Source organism: Neodiprion virginianus, chromosome 5, assembly GCF_021901495.1.
Source record: "Neodiprion virginianus isolate iyNeoVirg1 chromosome 5, iyNeoVirg1.1, whole genome shotgun sequence".
NCBI classification, from domain to species: domain Eukaryota; kingdom Metazoa; phylum Arthropoda; class Insecta; order Hymenoptera; family Diprionidae; genus Neodiprion; species Neodiprion virginianus.
This window is the reverse complement of record NC_060881.1, coordinates 18,657,725-18,672,831: the sequence shown is the minus strand read 5'-3', so window position 1 is coordinate 18,672,831 and position 15,107 is coordinate 18,657,725. Positions and strand designations below refer to the sequence as shown.

Genomic DNA, 15,107 nt, shown 5'->3' with positions numbered 1-15,107 from the left:
ATAAGTCTGTGTCAGGTCAAGGATATCAAACTACAGAAGGATGTGTAGATCCCATAAGCGCAATGTTAACGGACAAGTTCAGTGGTGGGGATAGACTGATGACGTAGCGTTAGGCCGTCGTAGATCCTTCTACATAGCGGTAGGTATGTTTCTTGACGGTTTTACATAATTTTCATCGTGATAACTCCATTATAACTAGAATATTCAGTGGATTGCGTTGAAATAATATTCTGTTATAATGTAAACTTTTGTTAGTGCCATATTATTCGAGTAAATGCACTCGTGACAACAGTGATTCCAGGTTAACCATACACATTTTTGAATATAATTAAAACGATTGGTTTTATGACAAAAATATCAATAAGATAATTTTCTACAAACTTGTTACGTCCACGCCAAAAATTATGGCTGCACCCTCTCTGTATCGTAACCTACTGACGTGCAATTATCATAAGAGAGCACACATGCTCGTACCATTACAACCCGCAGTTGATGAAACAACGAACGAAAATAACGAGGCTAATGTTCTGAGAGAAAAAATTCAAAATCTTGAGACTGAGAATGAAAAATTGCAACGGCAAATAACATCCGAGAAACGTCTTGCAAGGTCCACAATAAAACGTTTACAAAATCTCAACCGATATTTGAAATCGAAGAAGCATTTCGAAAAGGAATTAACCTCGAAAATAAAACAGGTTTTGTCCTCCGTGTTCACATGTAATCAGCTTAACGTTATGCTCGGTAAAAAAAAATAAAAACCAATCAATTGCACTACAGAAGAAATCTCAACTGCCTTTACCCTGAGATATTTTAGTAAGCGATGCTACATTTATATGAGATCAATCTTGAATTATCCACTGCCTGGATTGTCAACTTTGCAGATGAGGCAAGGACTATTGAACAATGTCTTCAATTTCATGGAGATGAAACTGGACGTGAAAAGACCCCAGGAGAAAAATTAGTTGTAATTCAGTTCAACGAAGTGAAAGTGAAGGAAACGTAAAGATGATTATTTATATGAATCAATGATCATAGCGGTATTTCATTTCCTAAGTCCTTACGTATTGAATTCAGACGGGTACGGATACGACAAATTCAACGATGAAGTTGTCGGACCACATTCCCAACTGCAAGCTATCATGGCAAGAGGCTTAATAGGAAAGTGGAAGCATCCAATATACTTGGATTTTGACCAAAAAATGACGTCAGAAATTTTGAATATTGTACTAAAAAAGCTGCACTCTGTTGGCTACGAAGTTGTTGTTTGTGTAAGTCACTGTGGCGGTGGAAACATTAGTATCTGGCGTGATCTGAATGTATCAATCAAACAACCGCGGTTCCTTCATCCAATCACGAATAATAAAGTGCACTTCTTCGTCGACGCTCCCCACTTGCTAAAATTGATGAGTAATTGGCTTATGGAAACAGGTTTTGTATTAGAAAACAGCATAATTGTGGATAAGGAACCAGTAACCGCATTGATTAAATTGACTGGACACGAAGTTAGTGTTTGCCATAAATTGAACGAAGCCCACATTGCCTGTAACGGCAGTCGGCGACAGGATGTATCCCTTGCGTCTCAACTTCTTTCTCACTCTACTGCTACTGCTTTGAAACATTATCATCCTGCAGTTGATAAGGAACTCGCAATGAATACTGGAGATTTTATTGAGTTAGTTAATTCATGGTTTGGCGTCATTAATTCATACAGACCTGTAGTACCAGTTTTTTCATCAAAAAGTGGATTTGGAATGAACCTGGAGGCGCAAACTGAAATACTCGACAGAATGCTTCAAGCCATACACTTCATGCGCTGTATTGAAAACAAACCACTTCAAACGTTTCAAAAAGGTTTAATGATGTCGATCAACTCATTAAAGGCTCTTCGAAAAGATTTAAAAGTGCGCTATGATATATCATATATACTGACGCGCAAACTGAATCGAGATTCCTTGGAAAATTTTTTCTCTCAGCTCAGAACTCGCGGTGTATTAGATGACCATCCTGCCCCAATGAATGCATTATTAAGAATACGCATGATAGTCCTGGGTGAGTGTTCTCTGATACCTGAAGTAAACAAAAAATAATCAGATAGATACCTTGCAACTCCTAGGATAAATAAATAAATATATAGACGAATAAAGAAATAAAAATTGAACTCATGTTTGTATGTCCGACATATTTTGTTACAGGAAGGAATCCAGGTATTGTACAAAGAAATATAAACACTGTCGATGTTGCACATGACGAATACGTTGTGGCAAAAGTTCTTCAACGAGCTTTGATCAGCGTGCCTGAACCTAAATTGGAAATCGAAGTTTTCTTGGAAGTGATTTTGAGATCCTTGATGGTGTCGGTACATCATCACTTGCTTCTAGTAGCAGCAGCGACAATCACCACGGCTTTCGTAATAGAAATTACCTTAAAGGAGAAACAGCAGACGACGCAATCAATTACTTGGCTGGGTGGGTGGCAAGAAAATACCGCGATACCTATCCCAATCTTGGTGATTATTTTTACGTACGGATGGCAGACCACAATTATGCACTTCCAAACTGGACTCAGCGTCGCTCATATGGTGATCTGACAGTACCATCCGCTGAATGGGCTACAAGTGCTCTAAGGTTTGAAAAACACTTCAAAAAACATCACGGTAAATCGGGAGATGCGGCATATCTGCAAAAGGGAAAAGGAGTAGTGGCAAAACTAGTTAAAAGAGTCATGCGCACGACAACCTTACCAGAACCCGTCGTAAAGCCTTTCATCGGACAGAGAACTTTTATCCGAATGAATTAAATAAGCTACAAGATCAAAGAAAAAAAAACGTTAAAACGTAAATTCGTCGTTGCAAACCGTGAGAGTGAAATAAGAATGCGTATTCGTAATAAACAGCACAAAATTATTGAATAGATTGTGGAGTAAATGTTTTACTTGTTTTACATATTGCGGGATTGAAATCATAATGAAACTCAATATTTGTCGATCCTTTTACTCAATCCTTTCTTCCTAACTTTTATACAAATTGTCTTATACATGACTACATACACTAATGCATAATATCATGATAGATGCTGAAATAAATATTACATGATAAACTTTTTGCAGACTAAAATTTTATAAATTAATAAAGATATTCTCCGTTTTTATTGCAATAAAGAAAAGACCATAATATAATAAATAAGGATTGTATGTTAGGGTTTACGTAGTTTTAAGCTAGCTATAAGGATCGAGATCCCGAACAAGCTCTGTAAGGGCTTGTGCGACCCGCGAAGGTGCTAGGAGATGTGGTAATCTAAGATTAAAAATTAGATATAATACTGTTTTATAAATGTGATAAACTGATTGTAAACCTCTAGTACAAAAGCATCCACTAATAAATATGAACATGAATATGAATACATCAATAAACGTAATTTTCAAATGCTCAAATTTCAAAAATCTCGGTAATATATACATATATGGCTTCTTATCGTGTTTAATTTAACCTAAAAGCATTCAAAGATATTGCTTCCGAAAATAATAGCCTCCAACAATATTTAATACGATTAAAACGGTATAAAAACGTAAAAATGAATGGCATTATACCCGTTATTTTGTTTGCACCACCGATTTAGGGTCTAGCGCTACGTCACAGACGGACCAACCAATCAGCGTGAACGGTCGTATCGATACATCCATATATAGTTTGGTATCCTTGTTATCAGGTGGCACAAAGTCACTGTTAGGGAAGATTCTGTATTGACTCTGTAGAAAGACTTCCCGCCGAGTCGTCTCAAATTTTTTCATCTGAAGGTAAGGCTACTAGGGAGTGAAATATGATATTACGGCACTTGAAACAAGCACCTTGATCGTAGAATAGATCAAAAACGCAAAATTATTTATAATTATTATATTTTTTTACCGTCGTTCGTTACATCGCTCGCGATTTCCGAAGTTGCAGGAAATGCACTTTCAGAAATCTTCGCCAGTTCTTCCGCCATCGTTTTTCCAGTTTGTTGAACCATTTGCGAAAAGTAACCATCGCGATTCTTCAACAGCAAATGCGGATGGTCGAACTCCTGTTATAACATCGTGAAGAATGAGTACCGTTTTATCATCGATGCAATCGATTCTTGCAACAACTAACTGAAAATTATACACTCACCACGATGCGGCCGCCATCCATGACCAGAACTCGATCACTGTCCATTATCGTGTTCAACCGATGAGCCACTGTCAACACGGTGCAATCAACGAACCTTCGTCTGATGGTTCTTTGTATCAAGGCATCGGTGCTGTGGAATTAAAACAAATCGATTCATCAATGAAATCAAAAAACACTAATTGAAAGCAAATTTCTCTATGCAGTTTCATAAAACACCTGATTTGTCTGGTTCTTCTTGAAACAAAAGTATCAAGTTACTGATCTCTCCTGCTGCATTTGAAAAAATATCGCTGCATTAAATTTAGACGCACACTTGTATACACGATAATCTTAACAACTCCATAACCGATTTTCATAAAATTTTTTAATAAGTTTCCGCATCGTGTCTGCAGTGTCATTAGAGGTATAAACCAAAGTCAGCTCACCCAGAAGCCGAGAAAAAAGAAATGGAAGTAATTTTCATCGACGTGAATACGATGAATGGAGGGCGTTTTTTTCAATCAATTCATAAACGGACAATACAATTTCACAATCGATGTTATGACGAATTTACTGACTTGGGATCAACATTGGCAGTAGCTTCGTCGAGCACGAGCAGCCGATTATTCCTGAGGATGGCTCTGGCCAAGCAGATCAGCTGGCGTTGTCCAACGCTGAAATTGGCTCCGCCTCCGGCGACGGAAAAGTCGAGGGAAGATATGACGCTGCCAAGTTCCACTTCCCGAATACTGTTCCACAGCTCTGCGTCCGAATACTGTTCGAACGGGTCCAAATTGTACCGCAGACTCGCGGAAAACAGAATTGGCTCCTGGGGAATGATCGAGATCCGTGACCGCAAGTCGTTCAACCCAATGGTCTTGGTGCTTATTCCGTCCAGAAAAATTTCCCCATCTAGTCCGTCTCCGACCAAACGAAACAGCGCGGAAATCAGCGAAGATTTTCCAGCTCCGGTTCTTCCCACAACTCCCACTTTCCAGCCGGGTCGAATGTTCAAGTTCAGACCCTGCGGTTGATCGAAAGAGAAATGCGGCCATGAAAACTGTCAACTCTGTAAAAACTCATGGTACATCTGCGGTGGTATTGTTTTAAAGTCTAGCCTGAGAGAGAAAAAGTATCACGAGACAAACATGAGAAACGTAGAGAAGAACAGGTCGTTCAAAGCGAGGCATTGATTACACTTGAACTTCGGTGTACACCTGAGTTCAAAATTTCATGAAATCCTAGTTACAGGCTACCATGAAGTCTTCTGAATTTTGTAAACCAATTTTACGAAGCCATATAAAGTCTCGTAAATTCCCATAAGGCCCCATGAGGTCCTGTAAATCTCATAAAATTCCGCAAAATCATAGGATCAAGGTGATGACACGTTTTGAATTTCTTGAAATTTCATAACGGATATCAAAATATAAAATACACTTGAGGATGTGCGCTCGGCCGACTATGGCGCTGTAAATGTCTCCGTGTTGCTAACAGAACTGTCTAATGTAAAAAATTAGCCGTCTCAGATTCATTATTTCCAAATGGACATACTTATAATTTCTCGAAGGCTTTGATCCCTCAGTATATCAATGGAGACTATAAATTGAGAGCACTAGCAAATAAATATGTTGCACACACCTTCAATGCCGGAGGCTTGTCGATTGAATATCTCATAGAGACATCCTTGAAGTCAAGAGAGCCCATCGAAGGCCAATCCGATGGAGGAGAGTTGTCGAAATCGAATGGTCCCTCCTTGGGTAGATTGGTGTACTGTAGCAGTCGTTCCACTGAAGTCATCTGAGAAATTACGATAGTTATGTACCTTAAGCCCTCTTGAACTATACCAATCAAGATCATTGATTGTGAGATAGCAAGTCCAGCAAACCCTCCAGAGGTGTTTTCTGTAAATGGTGGCAATGAGGTTCCAAATTATATCGCTGTACTTATCTGCAGTGTAGAATAATACCAATTTAACATTACACTGACCATCATTTATTAAAATCAACGAGAAGCAAACACAAGTGATAAAAAGCCATGACATCAAATCAAGCACAAAACCAAAGGCAGTCGCTGTGGCAATAGTCATGTACCAAGCGGTAGTGTGCGTGTCTTGATGACGGTCGAACTCTTTTCGCAACAATTCTTTGACCGAGGATCCACTGCTTCGTATTGTTACCAGTCCATCAAGGGTTGAACCAACGTGCGAGAAAACGGGGCTCTTCGCTAAAATGGTCAACCGCACAACATTTCACAGTATACTCATAAAATTTCAAAGTATGAAGGCTTTCAAATCTGATTCATTAGTGTTCGGTCGAAAGAAGTACACTGAAGGAACCAACATATTGCGAAAACCGTTTACTATGAAGTGTAAGTATTTTTTTTCTGGAGTACCACAAGTTCTAAAGATTCAAAAAAATCCATGACGGTAGTTTACTTCTTGAACGTAAGGAAGCTCGTTTTATAAGGCTGTTCATAAAACACGTAGTGCTGTTAGGAGGTCTGTCCAATCATCACGCGTTACGTCGTGGGCGGGGGAGGAGTGGGTAGAGAAAAAGTCACGAGACGCAAACGTAGTTTTCTCTAAATAAACCTCATTAACCTTTACCTGGCCTTGTGGGGTCCAAACGTGAGACCCTTGCTCATACTCATTTCAAACCAATAATAACAGACAAGGAAATGTTTGAAGAAATATAAAGAAAAAATAACTTGTTTCTCCAATTTCTTCAGTTCCAATATTTTTCCACGCTTAGTGTTGTTTTCTTCAAAATAACCTGTATTATGTTTTGAAAAATTTGTAAGATACATTGATAATTTTTGCAAATCAAAACGACCAGTAGTTGATTTGCGATATTAATTTTAGTGGTTGTGGTATGAGACGTTCCAGTATGTCATTTATGTTATGCTGGAGAAGTGTGCCAGTGTGTGTTCGTCCTTATACGTATATAATGTCATTTTGATGGATATGTAATTGCTCATTATTCATATGTATAGTCACATTCAAAATTTTCATAGCACGTTCGCTCATCGGCAAAATTCAAATAGTCCAGATAAGAAGGATCCTCATCCGTGTCACGTGATTTTCTAACACATCACAACCAACATATGGAACATCAAACATCCAGTGTCACAAAAACCATTACTTTTGTTCTAGATAGATTTAGAACCCCAAGAAAACAACAAAGAAATTTATCACATGAAACTACTCACGCACATCATCGTAGTGATCGAAGCACGCCGAGTCAAGAGGGGAATCCCACAATACACAAATTGCCGAAAGAATGGACACACTAAAAATTACTGCAACAAGAGACCAAAATGCCTCGAGTGTGTGGCAAACCACCAGACCACAGAATGCACTAGCAAAAGAAACGACAGCAAAGTGAAATACGTGAACTGCAACGGTAACCACTGTGCTAACTGCAGAGGGTGAATAGTGCACAAGCAGTTGAAGCAAAAAATTTATGTACCACCAAGAAAAATGAGCACGGCCACAAACAATACCGCACCGTCGTCAGAGATAGTTCAACCCTGAATCTTATATGCTGAATAGGTGAAGCAAGGAGAACTGCGTGAAAAATCTCGAAGCAATCTAGACCAACCGAATCACTAATCTGCTCCACAGCAGACAAACGACATGATCGAGTTGAAAAACATGACAAAGTCACTTATGGAGCAGGTGAGCACCTTGCTGAACCTGCTAACAACAGTCATCGCCAAGATAGCGTAATGGCTGTTGTCCTCAAACTCTCCACTTGGAATGCCAATGGTCTGTTCCAACATGCACAAGAATTGTAACTATCTCTACGGATCCATAAAATTGAGGTAATACTCATTTCGGAGACGCGCTTCACGAAAAAAAAATACATGAAAATGCCTTGCTACTGCATCTATAGTACTAAACACCCGGACGGAACAGCACACAGAAAAACAGCTATTATTATCAGGTAAAGCATTAAAGATTTCGAACGAGATAAATACCAACAAAATCACCTACAAGCCACAACCGTAACTATCAAAGGCTATTTAGGGGGGATGACAATCTCTGCAGTATATTGTTCACCCAATTTCAATAACAAAAAACAACACTTCGAGCATTTATTCACCACGCTAGGAAACAGATTCATCATAAGTGGTGACTACAATGACAAGCACCTTCAGTGGAGTTCAAGGATCGCAACAATAGAAGGGAAAGACTTATGGCAGCAATGGCAAGTAATCACCGGCAATGCTTGTAAGCCAGGCAACCTACGTACTGGCCGACCGACCCCAAGAAGATCCCTGACTTCATCGACTCTTCCATCATCAAAGGCATTAACACCAAACAGTGTGTAATCAGCACAACAGCGGACCTGTTGTCGTATCACTCACCAGTCCTCCTAACAGTATGCACAAAAATTGGTCACAAACAAAAACAACCGACATTCTGCAGCAAGTAAACTGACTGGGATGCGTTCGAAAAAAAATTGAACGAAACAATCCACATGAGAATTCCGCTCAAAACAGAAAAGGCTGAGAAAAATGCAGTAGAACAGTTCACGAATGCCGTCCAAACAGCGGTCTGGTATACAACCCCAGATCGAAACACGCTGCACATCCAAGAAAAATGCCTGATCATAACACAGCTCTACAAAATAAATACTTTTTTTTGTTGCTCCGATTTTTTCTGTGGATCCTGGTGTTTGAGAACGTAAAACTTACGAATATAATTATGATTATATTAGATTGGCTCTGGTTTTTATGTTATTGTAGTATTGTATTCGAGATCACTCAATGTTTAAAGGCGAATTTCTCTTGAACGGTTAAAGTTCTATATCAGTAGTTTTTTATAGAGCGTGAAATTTCCTATAAGAATCTGTTAATACAGATAGTTTATTAGATGTACGTTTAGATGGTTTACATGTCAGACGTTTATGAGATATATTTTTTCCTAAATTTTTTTACCTGTTATTTAAATGGAAAATGGAAAAAAATCAATATTAAAAGCTCGTATTTGGCTGAGATATTCTATGTAAGATGCCTACCGAAAGTTTGATGCGTGTTTGAGAGAAATTTTTTAATTTTTTTTTTTCGGAACACCCCAATACCCCTCCTTTCGAAGAAACTTGTTGTGCCCTCTTTTTTATGGCGAGAACAACAAAGTATTATATTTCTTATATTTTTTATACTTCTGCCCGAATAAAGTAAGCATAACTAAGGTTATTGATAGTATTTTTTTGATAAACTTTAGATATTAAAAAAAAGAAATCGAATTTTTCACCTAAACATTGCTTTTTTGAGTCATATACGAAAATGTCGATAAAATAAATAACTAGAGCCAATTTCGAAAAACTACGCTTACTCCTAAGGTCGTTGACATCGAATCTTTCTAAGACGACTCAAATATTAAGAGCAACAAAACCACTGTAGACCAGTGTAATCAAACGAAAAATAGCAGATAAACGAAAAGTACGCAAGCAATAGCAGCAAACAAGACTAGCATCGCATAAAAATATATTACCAACGCAGCAAAGGATCTGAAACAACTGATTAACAATCAGAGAAATGATGCGATCCAAGAATTCCTTGGGAATCTGACTGCCACCAAAGCTAACGACTACTCGCTATGGAGAACCACGTATGGTCCCACCCGTGAAGAATGTAAGAGGTAAATGTGTTAGAAGTGAAAAGGAAAAGGTTAAGAGGTTCGCAACGCATCTCGAAGACTTATTTAAACCATTCGAATCAACGGTTACGCATAAAGAGAAATATACATAAAAAAATTGATAAGAATCAAATCATTTAGCCAGAGAGCAGCAACGGATTAAAATCCTGGGTCTGCAATGCAGCGAAGGAGTAACTTCCGCGTCTGCAAGCAAGGTTATTCAGGGAATAGTAACGGAGGTAACTCCCGAGTCTGCAGTTTTCGCGATATACTGGTTCCTCAATTATCACTTACTGATGCCCTCTAGTCTCTTAAGACTCTGCGCAGTTTTGATGTAGAGAATTGTCATGAAATAGAATACACCCCCTGCAACGACTGTCGGAATGATCATCCAGTTGTTGACAATGAATACCATTACCAGTGATCCAGTCGCGACGTTAAAATTTTGAAACATCTCCATTAACGCGCTTGGTAGCATCTCATCCATTGCACCTACGTCCTTTGAAAATCGGTTCAGGATTCTACCTGAATAAAAATTTCTTGAATGTATTAACGCAAGACCCTATACCAAAAACTATCATTAAGAGTCAGAGTAGTTGCCCTACCCAAAACTGGTGGAAGGAATTTATTTCCACAAACATGCTATCTGATATTGAAAACCTACCAGATGGATTAGTGTTGAAGAACCTCATTGTTGCTTCCAAAATGTTCGAGAACATGGCATTGTGTATATTGCGACTTGCGTTCATGCTGATCCTGACGAACAGTATGTTGCTCAGTAAGACGATGATGGTGCATCCGGCGATGCAAGCGGTATAGACCCAAATTCCCACATCTTGTCGCAGCAATCCGCGTTCATCGACCCACTGCGATACGGAATTATTGTAATCCATGTCACCGACGACGGATTTGTTAGATTGCAACGTGGATTTGAGAGTTTCCTGGTTGGTCCAATACGTCATCCAATAGTCACATCCACTGGCCGCCACTTGTCCGGCTACGAAGGCCAGAACGACGATCGTCAGTGTGCACAGATTTCCACCAGCAAAAAAATAGCCTCGGTATACTTCGCTTGATATTGATCCCGTTGCCATTTCCTCATCGTCTATGTTTTCCAATTCCTGCATACTCTCGGTGTGTTTTAGTCGCTGTTCATCGTTACCTGGAACTACGTCCTTTGTCTGAAAACACAATTGATTTTTCAATTAATTCCAGTTGTTCTCTGAAATTTTCATGTCAATACCAATATTTGCAAAGTTGAAATTCGTCACGTGTACAAAAGTACCTCAAATTCTGTCGCGTTTGCGTCCACTTTTTCCGTGGACTCGGCATCGTCGGATTTTTCACAATTCTCGAAAATCAAATTCCGGAAGTTTGAGGCATTCAACTCCTGGAACGTTCCTTGGCATTCAACGGTACCCTGAAATAGGCAGCAAGTGTAATTCAGATGCCGCATGTAGGTAATAATTAATACGGACAGGGTTATGTATTCTGTTACGAAATGTACGTTCGACCCGGAGACTCTAAGAATTCGTGGTCACTTCACGACGAACTTGGAAAAGAACATATGATTTTGTAGTTGGGAATCCAGAAAACGTCTAGTGTCTGTGACAACTCGACGACTTGATTTCAAGTGAATCGATGATGAATTCCTTGATCATATTGCACATTACAAAGCATTTCTCGAACTTACGCGATTAACGAAAATAACAGTGTCGACTTGTTCGAGATATTGAAGCTGATGAGTAACTATGATCCGTGTTTTCGACTTTAGGAAACCATTGATGCACTTCTCGAAAAGGTGACGACCAACTCGAGAATCCACAGCGCTGAGAGGATCGTCGAGTAAGTAAAGATCGGCGTCCCTGTAAACGGCTCTTGCCAAGTTCACTCGAGCCCTCTGACCTCCTGACAAAGAAGCTCCCCTCTCGCCGACAAGACTCAGATCCCCTTGCGACAGTTGGTCAAAATCTTTGAGCAGGGCGCAGGCTTCGGTCACCTGTATATGGAAGTTATTTATTCTGATTAACAGAATCATTCAAACGGATTGGAAATTTCAAGTTTCAGCTTAATTCAGTTGCACAAAGGTCTTCGAGTAGAATTTTCAAAGATGAGGAAATTTTTAGGTTTTCGATAGAATGGTATATGATTCTGATTTCATGGACAGTTGGAAGTAAATGAAGAAAAAAATCTAAGATTTTGAAATTTAGATTTACAGCGGTGTGGTTAAGTGACTTTTTGGTTTGAAAAACTGACTAGAAGTAAACAAAAGTACCTTTTCTATCTCAAAAGGCGAATGAAATCTAGATTCATCTACAAACACTCGTAATTGATGGACGTTCTCATTCTTGAAAGTGGGTGAAAGCTAGTTTTTCAGTTAAAGGTTTAAATCAAATCAATATTTTCCAAATGAAAATCAGTCGAAATGATGCTTGCTGTTACAGAGTAAGAAGCAAGAAGTGCCTTCAATTTGCGCAAAATCGAGATGGTAAAATCTTCGGGCAAAGAAGTAAACAATTGCAAGTTCTTTTACTGATAAATCCTGAAAATTACCGAGAAGCGCCTGTACTTCTTTGTTCGTCTTTCACGCCAAAAATTAAATGGAAAACTTCGTTAAAATTCTAGAAAAAATTAATCCAAATTATGATATCTCGAGTACGAATCAACGAATTTTAATGATCTCGGTTTCGATCAACGCGGCTTTTTTCGCTAAAAACTATTTTGATTTTCTGTATTTTCCTGTTTCCTGAATTTTTCGAAAACCAAATTGAAAATACAATTTTACAACACTTTGCGAACGTATCAATGAATTTTGATAATTCTGGTTTCAATCAACTCGTCACTTCTGAACTGTGAAACGATCAGATTCTAAGGCTGATAAGCCCGGTGGTTTTCAATGTTTTTGCTAAACAAAATAAAAAAAATATTCCTATCATGATGTCTCGAGAACGGATCAACGGATTTTCATGATTTTGGTCTCAATAAACGCGGGCCTTTTAAGCTGAGAGCGGATGAGATTTTGGATTCGATCGCTTCAGTAGACTCCAAGTCATTGAATGTTAAGCATGCAGAAAAAAAAGTGTCACATAATGTATTCTGAACTCAAAACGTGCATTCAAGCGTCAAGTTCGCAAGCTGTCCAATTAGTGTCAGCCAGATAAGCAGCTTGTTATTCGGTTACATTCTGCAGAATTCCGTATTTCTGAAATTCCTTCGAATTGCATAATAATAACAGAAAACGCACCTCTTGGTACCGCTTCTTCTCGTATGGCAGACCGAACAGAATGTTGTCGCGTATTGAAGCGGAGAAAAGCCAGGGGTCTTGACTGGCGTAAGAAACGCGAATATCCCGAGTGGTTATTTCGGCTTCACTTTCTTTCCCCGTGAAAAACGACAGCTTCCCAGCGCCAACCGTCAGCTCTCCCAGAATCAGATGCAGCAGTGACGACTTGCCCGATCCAACCGGTCCGACAAGCGCGCACGAACATCGGTTTTTCACTTCCAGAGAAACCTCGGACAGCGTTGGAGGAAGGTTGCCGAAAATCCAATTCGCCGCGACCATGTCCATCCGTATTCCAACTCCGTGTTCAAGTATTTCCAATCTATCCACATCACCGGGCCCGTTTTCGGTGCAGGCAAGTTGAGCTTTTTCCACGCATTTTACTTCATCCAGAAGTAAGAACTCCTGTTTAATCAAGATCATCGATTTGCAGTTGTCAAGGGGTCAAGTCTATTCAAGATAAAATTGGTCTTTGAACTTCAAAAACTAAAGCACGTTTATTCTCACAATTAGACTATTACGTGAACGACTACGAGACTTCTGAAGTTTGGTTCTACCTCCACGATTCAAAGTATAACGAATGGATGTTTTAAAACAAAATTTGAGGAAACTTGTTGTAATCTCAGTTCAGCTGTATTGAAATAATTAGCTAAACGTAGTTTGATGGCTATTGGTTAAATTTAGAGATGACATTTCCACAACGGATTTCGATTATTATATCTAGTGTATTATTCCACAAAGTATCGGTCACGTTCGGAAATCGTTGTTTTCGATTAAATCTCAATTATTTTGCCCACAAGTACTGGTCAAAAAACAAAGCCCCGATTGGCAAATATTTTCCCGTCTCAGACATTTGCTATTGCGAGACCGCCCAATTTGTGTAATCTGAAAAAAATAAAAAAAATTCTAGATAAATATCACTGCATTTTTGAGCCCTATTCAGAGACGGAGACTATCGCGGCAGTTTGATTGCAAAAATAACGAAAATTTAAAAACTTACTTTCTGATCGCATTTTTCATATGGAAATAATCAAGGAAGTTCCTAATAACATGGTTCGAAAAAATATATATTCACAGAGTTTATCTAGAAAAAAATATGACTACCGAGGTCTTCGTTAGTTAGCGCACCGAACGTTATTGCTAAAGACAGCTTTCTAACGCGGCGGCTAACTATCTAACGAGGACCTCGGTAGTTACACTTTTTTCGAGTCAAGCTCCATGAACATATTTTTTCCAACCCATGTTACATGAAACTTTCGTGTTCATTTACATATGACAAATGCATTCCAGGAGTAATTTTTGAAATATTCGTTATTTTCGAAATCCAACTTTTGCTGTAATGAGATATCTATTCTTGAATATGGCTCAAAAATGTTATCATATTTTTCTAGAATTATCTGAATTTTTTCGGCCTTCAAAAAATGGGGGGTCTCAAAATGACAATACTCATCCTCACACACGAGATTGAAAAAATTTGAAAAAATGAAAGCATTGTTTTATGATCAGTACTGTCGGCAACAGACAATCTGGCAATTTGATTTGTACTCCAAAATAAAATTGATTGTTTATTTTCTACGCAACCCACTTCCTGTTATTGAACATTAAGCTATCTAACTCAGTATAACCCTCCCTTTCATTGTATCATAGACAAAAGAATTGAGTTCGTAAGACTCGTCGGCTTATGGTAAGGAATTTGTCCACCCAATGAACCCCGGTTACGTTACTCGAGCTTTGGCGAGTAAGTCGCACGCGTGAGGAAATTGAGAAAAATGGATGACAGAATACTGTTAGTTACAGTCCTCACAGCCGGGTACTACAAGTACCCAAATTTCCTCGAGTACTAGCTATAGGTCTCAACATTCACCCTTCTCGATAGACTCAAAACAATAATAGTGGGTTCGGGGTCAATGTAAGGATCAATAACATGGCCACCAGATATGAAACTGTACCTCACGGTTTATTGGACAGGCTTTATATTCATTCAATCAGTAATTATTCAACGCTTGTGTCAACTTGGGAGACTTTTTAACAGTTATCCGTTCGACACGGGTCTCGTCGCGAGC

General features: G+C 38.9%; 1 protein-coding gene across 9 annotated transcripts in view; it reads right to left on the bottom strand.

Annotated features, from left to right (window-relative positions):
• Positions 1–2,995: 2,995 nt before the first annotated feature.
• Positions 2,996–15,107, bottom strand: part of LOC124306158 (ATP-binding cassette sub-family C member 4-like) — a 28,322-nt gene continuing 16,210 nt past the window's right edge. For 7 of the 9 annotated variants that reach the window (XM_046766447.1, XM_046766445.1, XM_046766442.1 and 4 more), the window contains 11 exons: positions 13,009–13,449; positions 11,458–11,763; positions 11,050–11,184; positions 10,429–10,945; positions 10,059–10,289; positions 6,110–6,346; positions 5,762–6,024; positions 4,702–5,147; positions 4,145–4,274; positions 3,902–4,058; positions 2,996–3,801 (listed from right to left, as the gene is read on the bottom strand). In XM_046766447.1, coding sequence (XP_046622403.1) covers positions 3,773–3,801; positions 3,902–4,058; positions 4,145–4,274; positions 4,702–5,147; positions 5,762–6,024; positions 6,110–6,346; positions 10,059–10,289; positions 10,429–10,945; positions 11,050–11,184; positions 11,458–11,763; positions 13,009–13,449 — 2,892 coding nt within the window. In that variant the 3' untranslated portion in view covers positions 2,996–3,772. The remainder of the gene's footprint in view (positions 3,802–3,901; positions 4,059–4,144; positions 4,275–4,701; positions 5,148–5,761; positions 6,025–6,109; positions 6,347–10,058; positions 10,290–10,428; positions 10,946–11,049; positions 11,185–11,457; positions 11,764–13,008; positions 13,450–15,107) is intronic. The other 2 variants (XM_046766448.1, XM_046766449.1) reach the window with 2 other exon arrangements.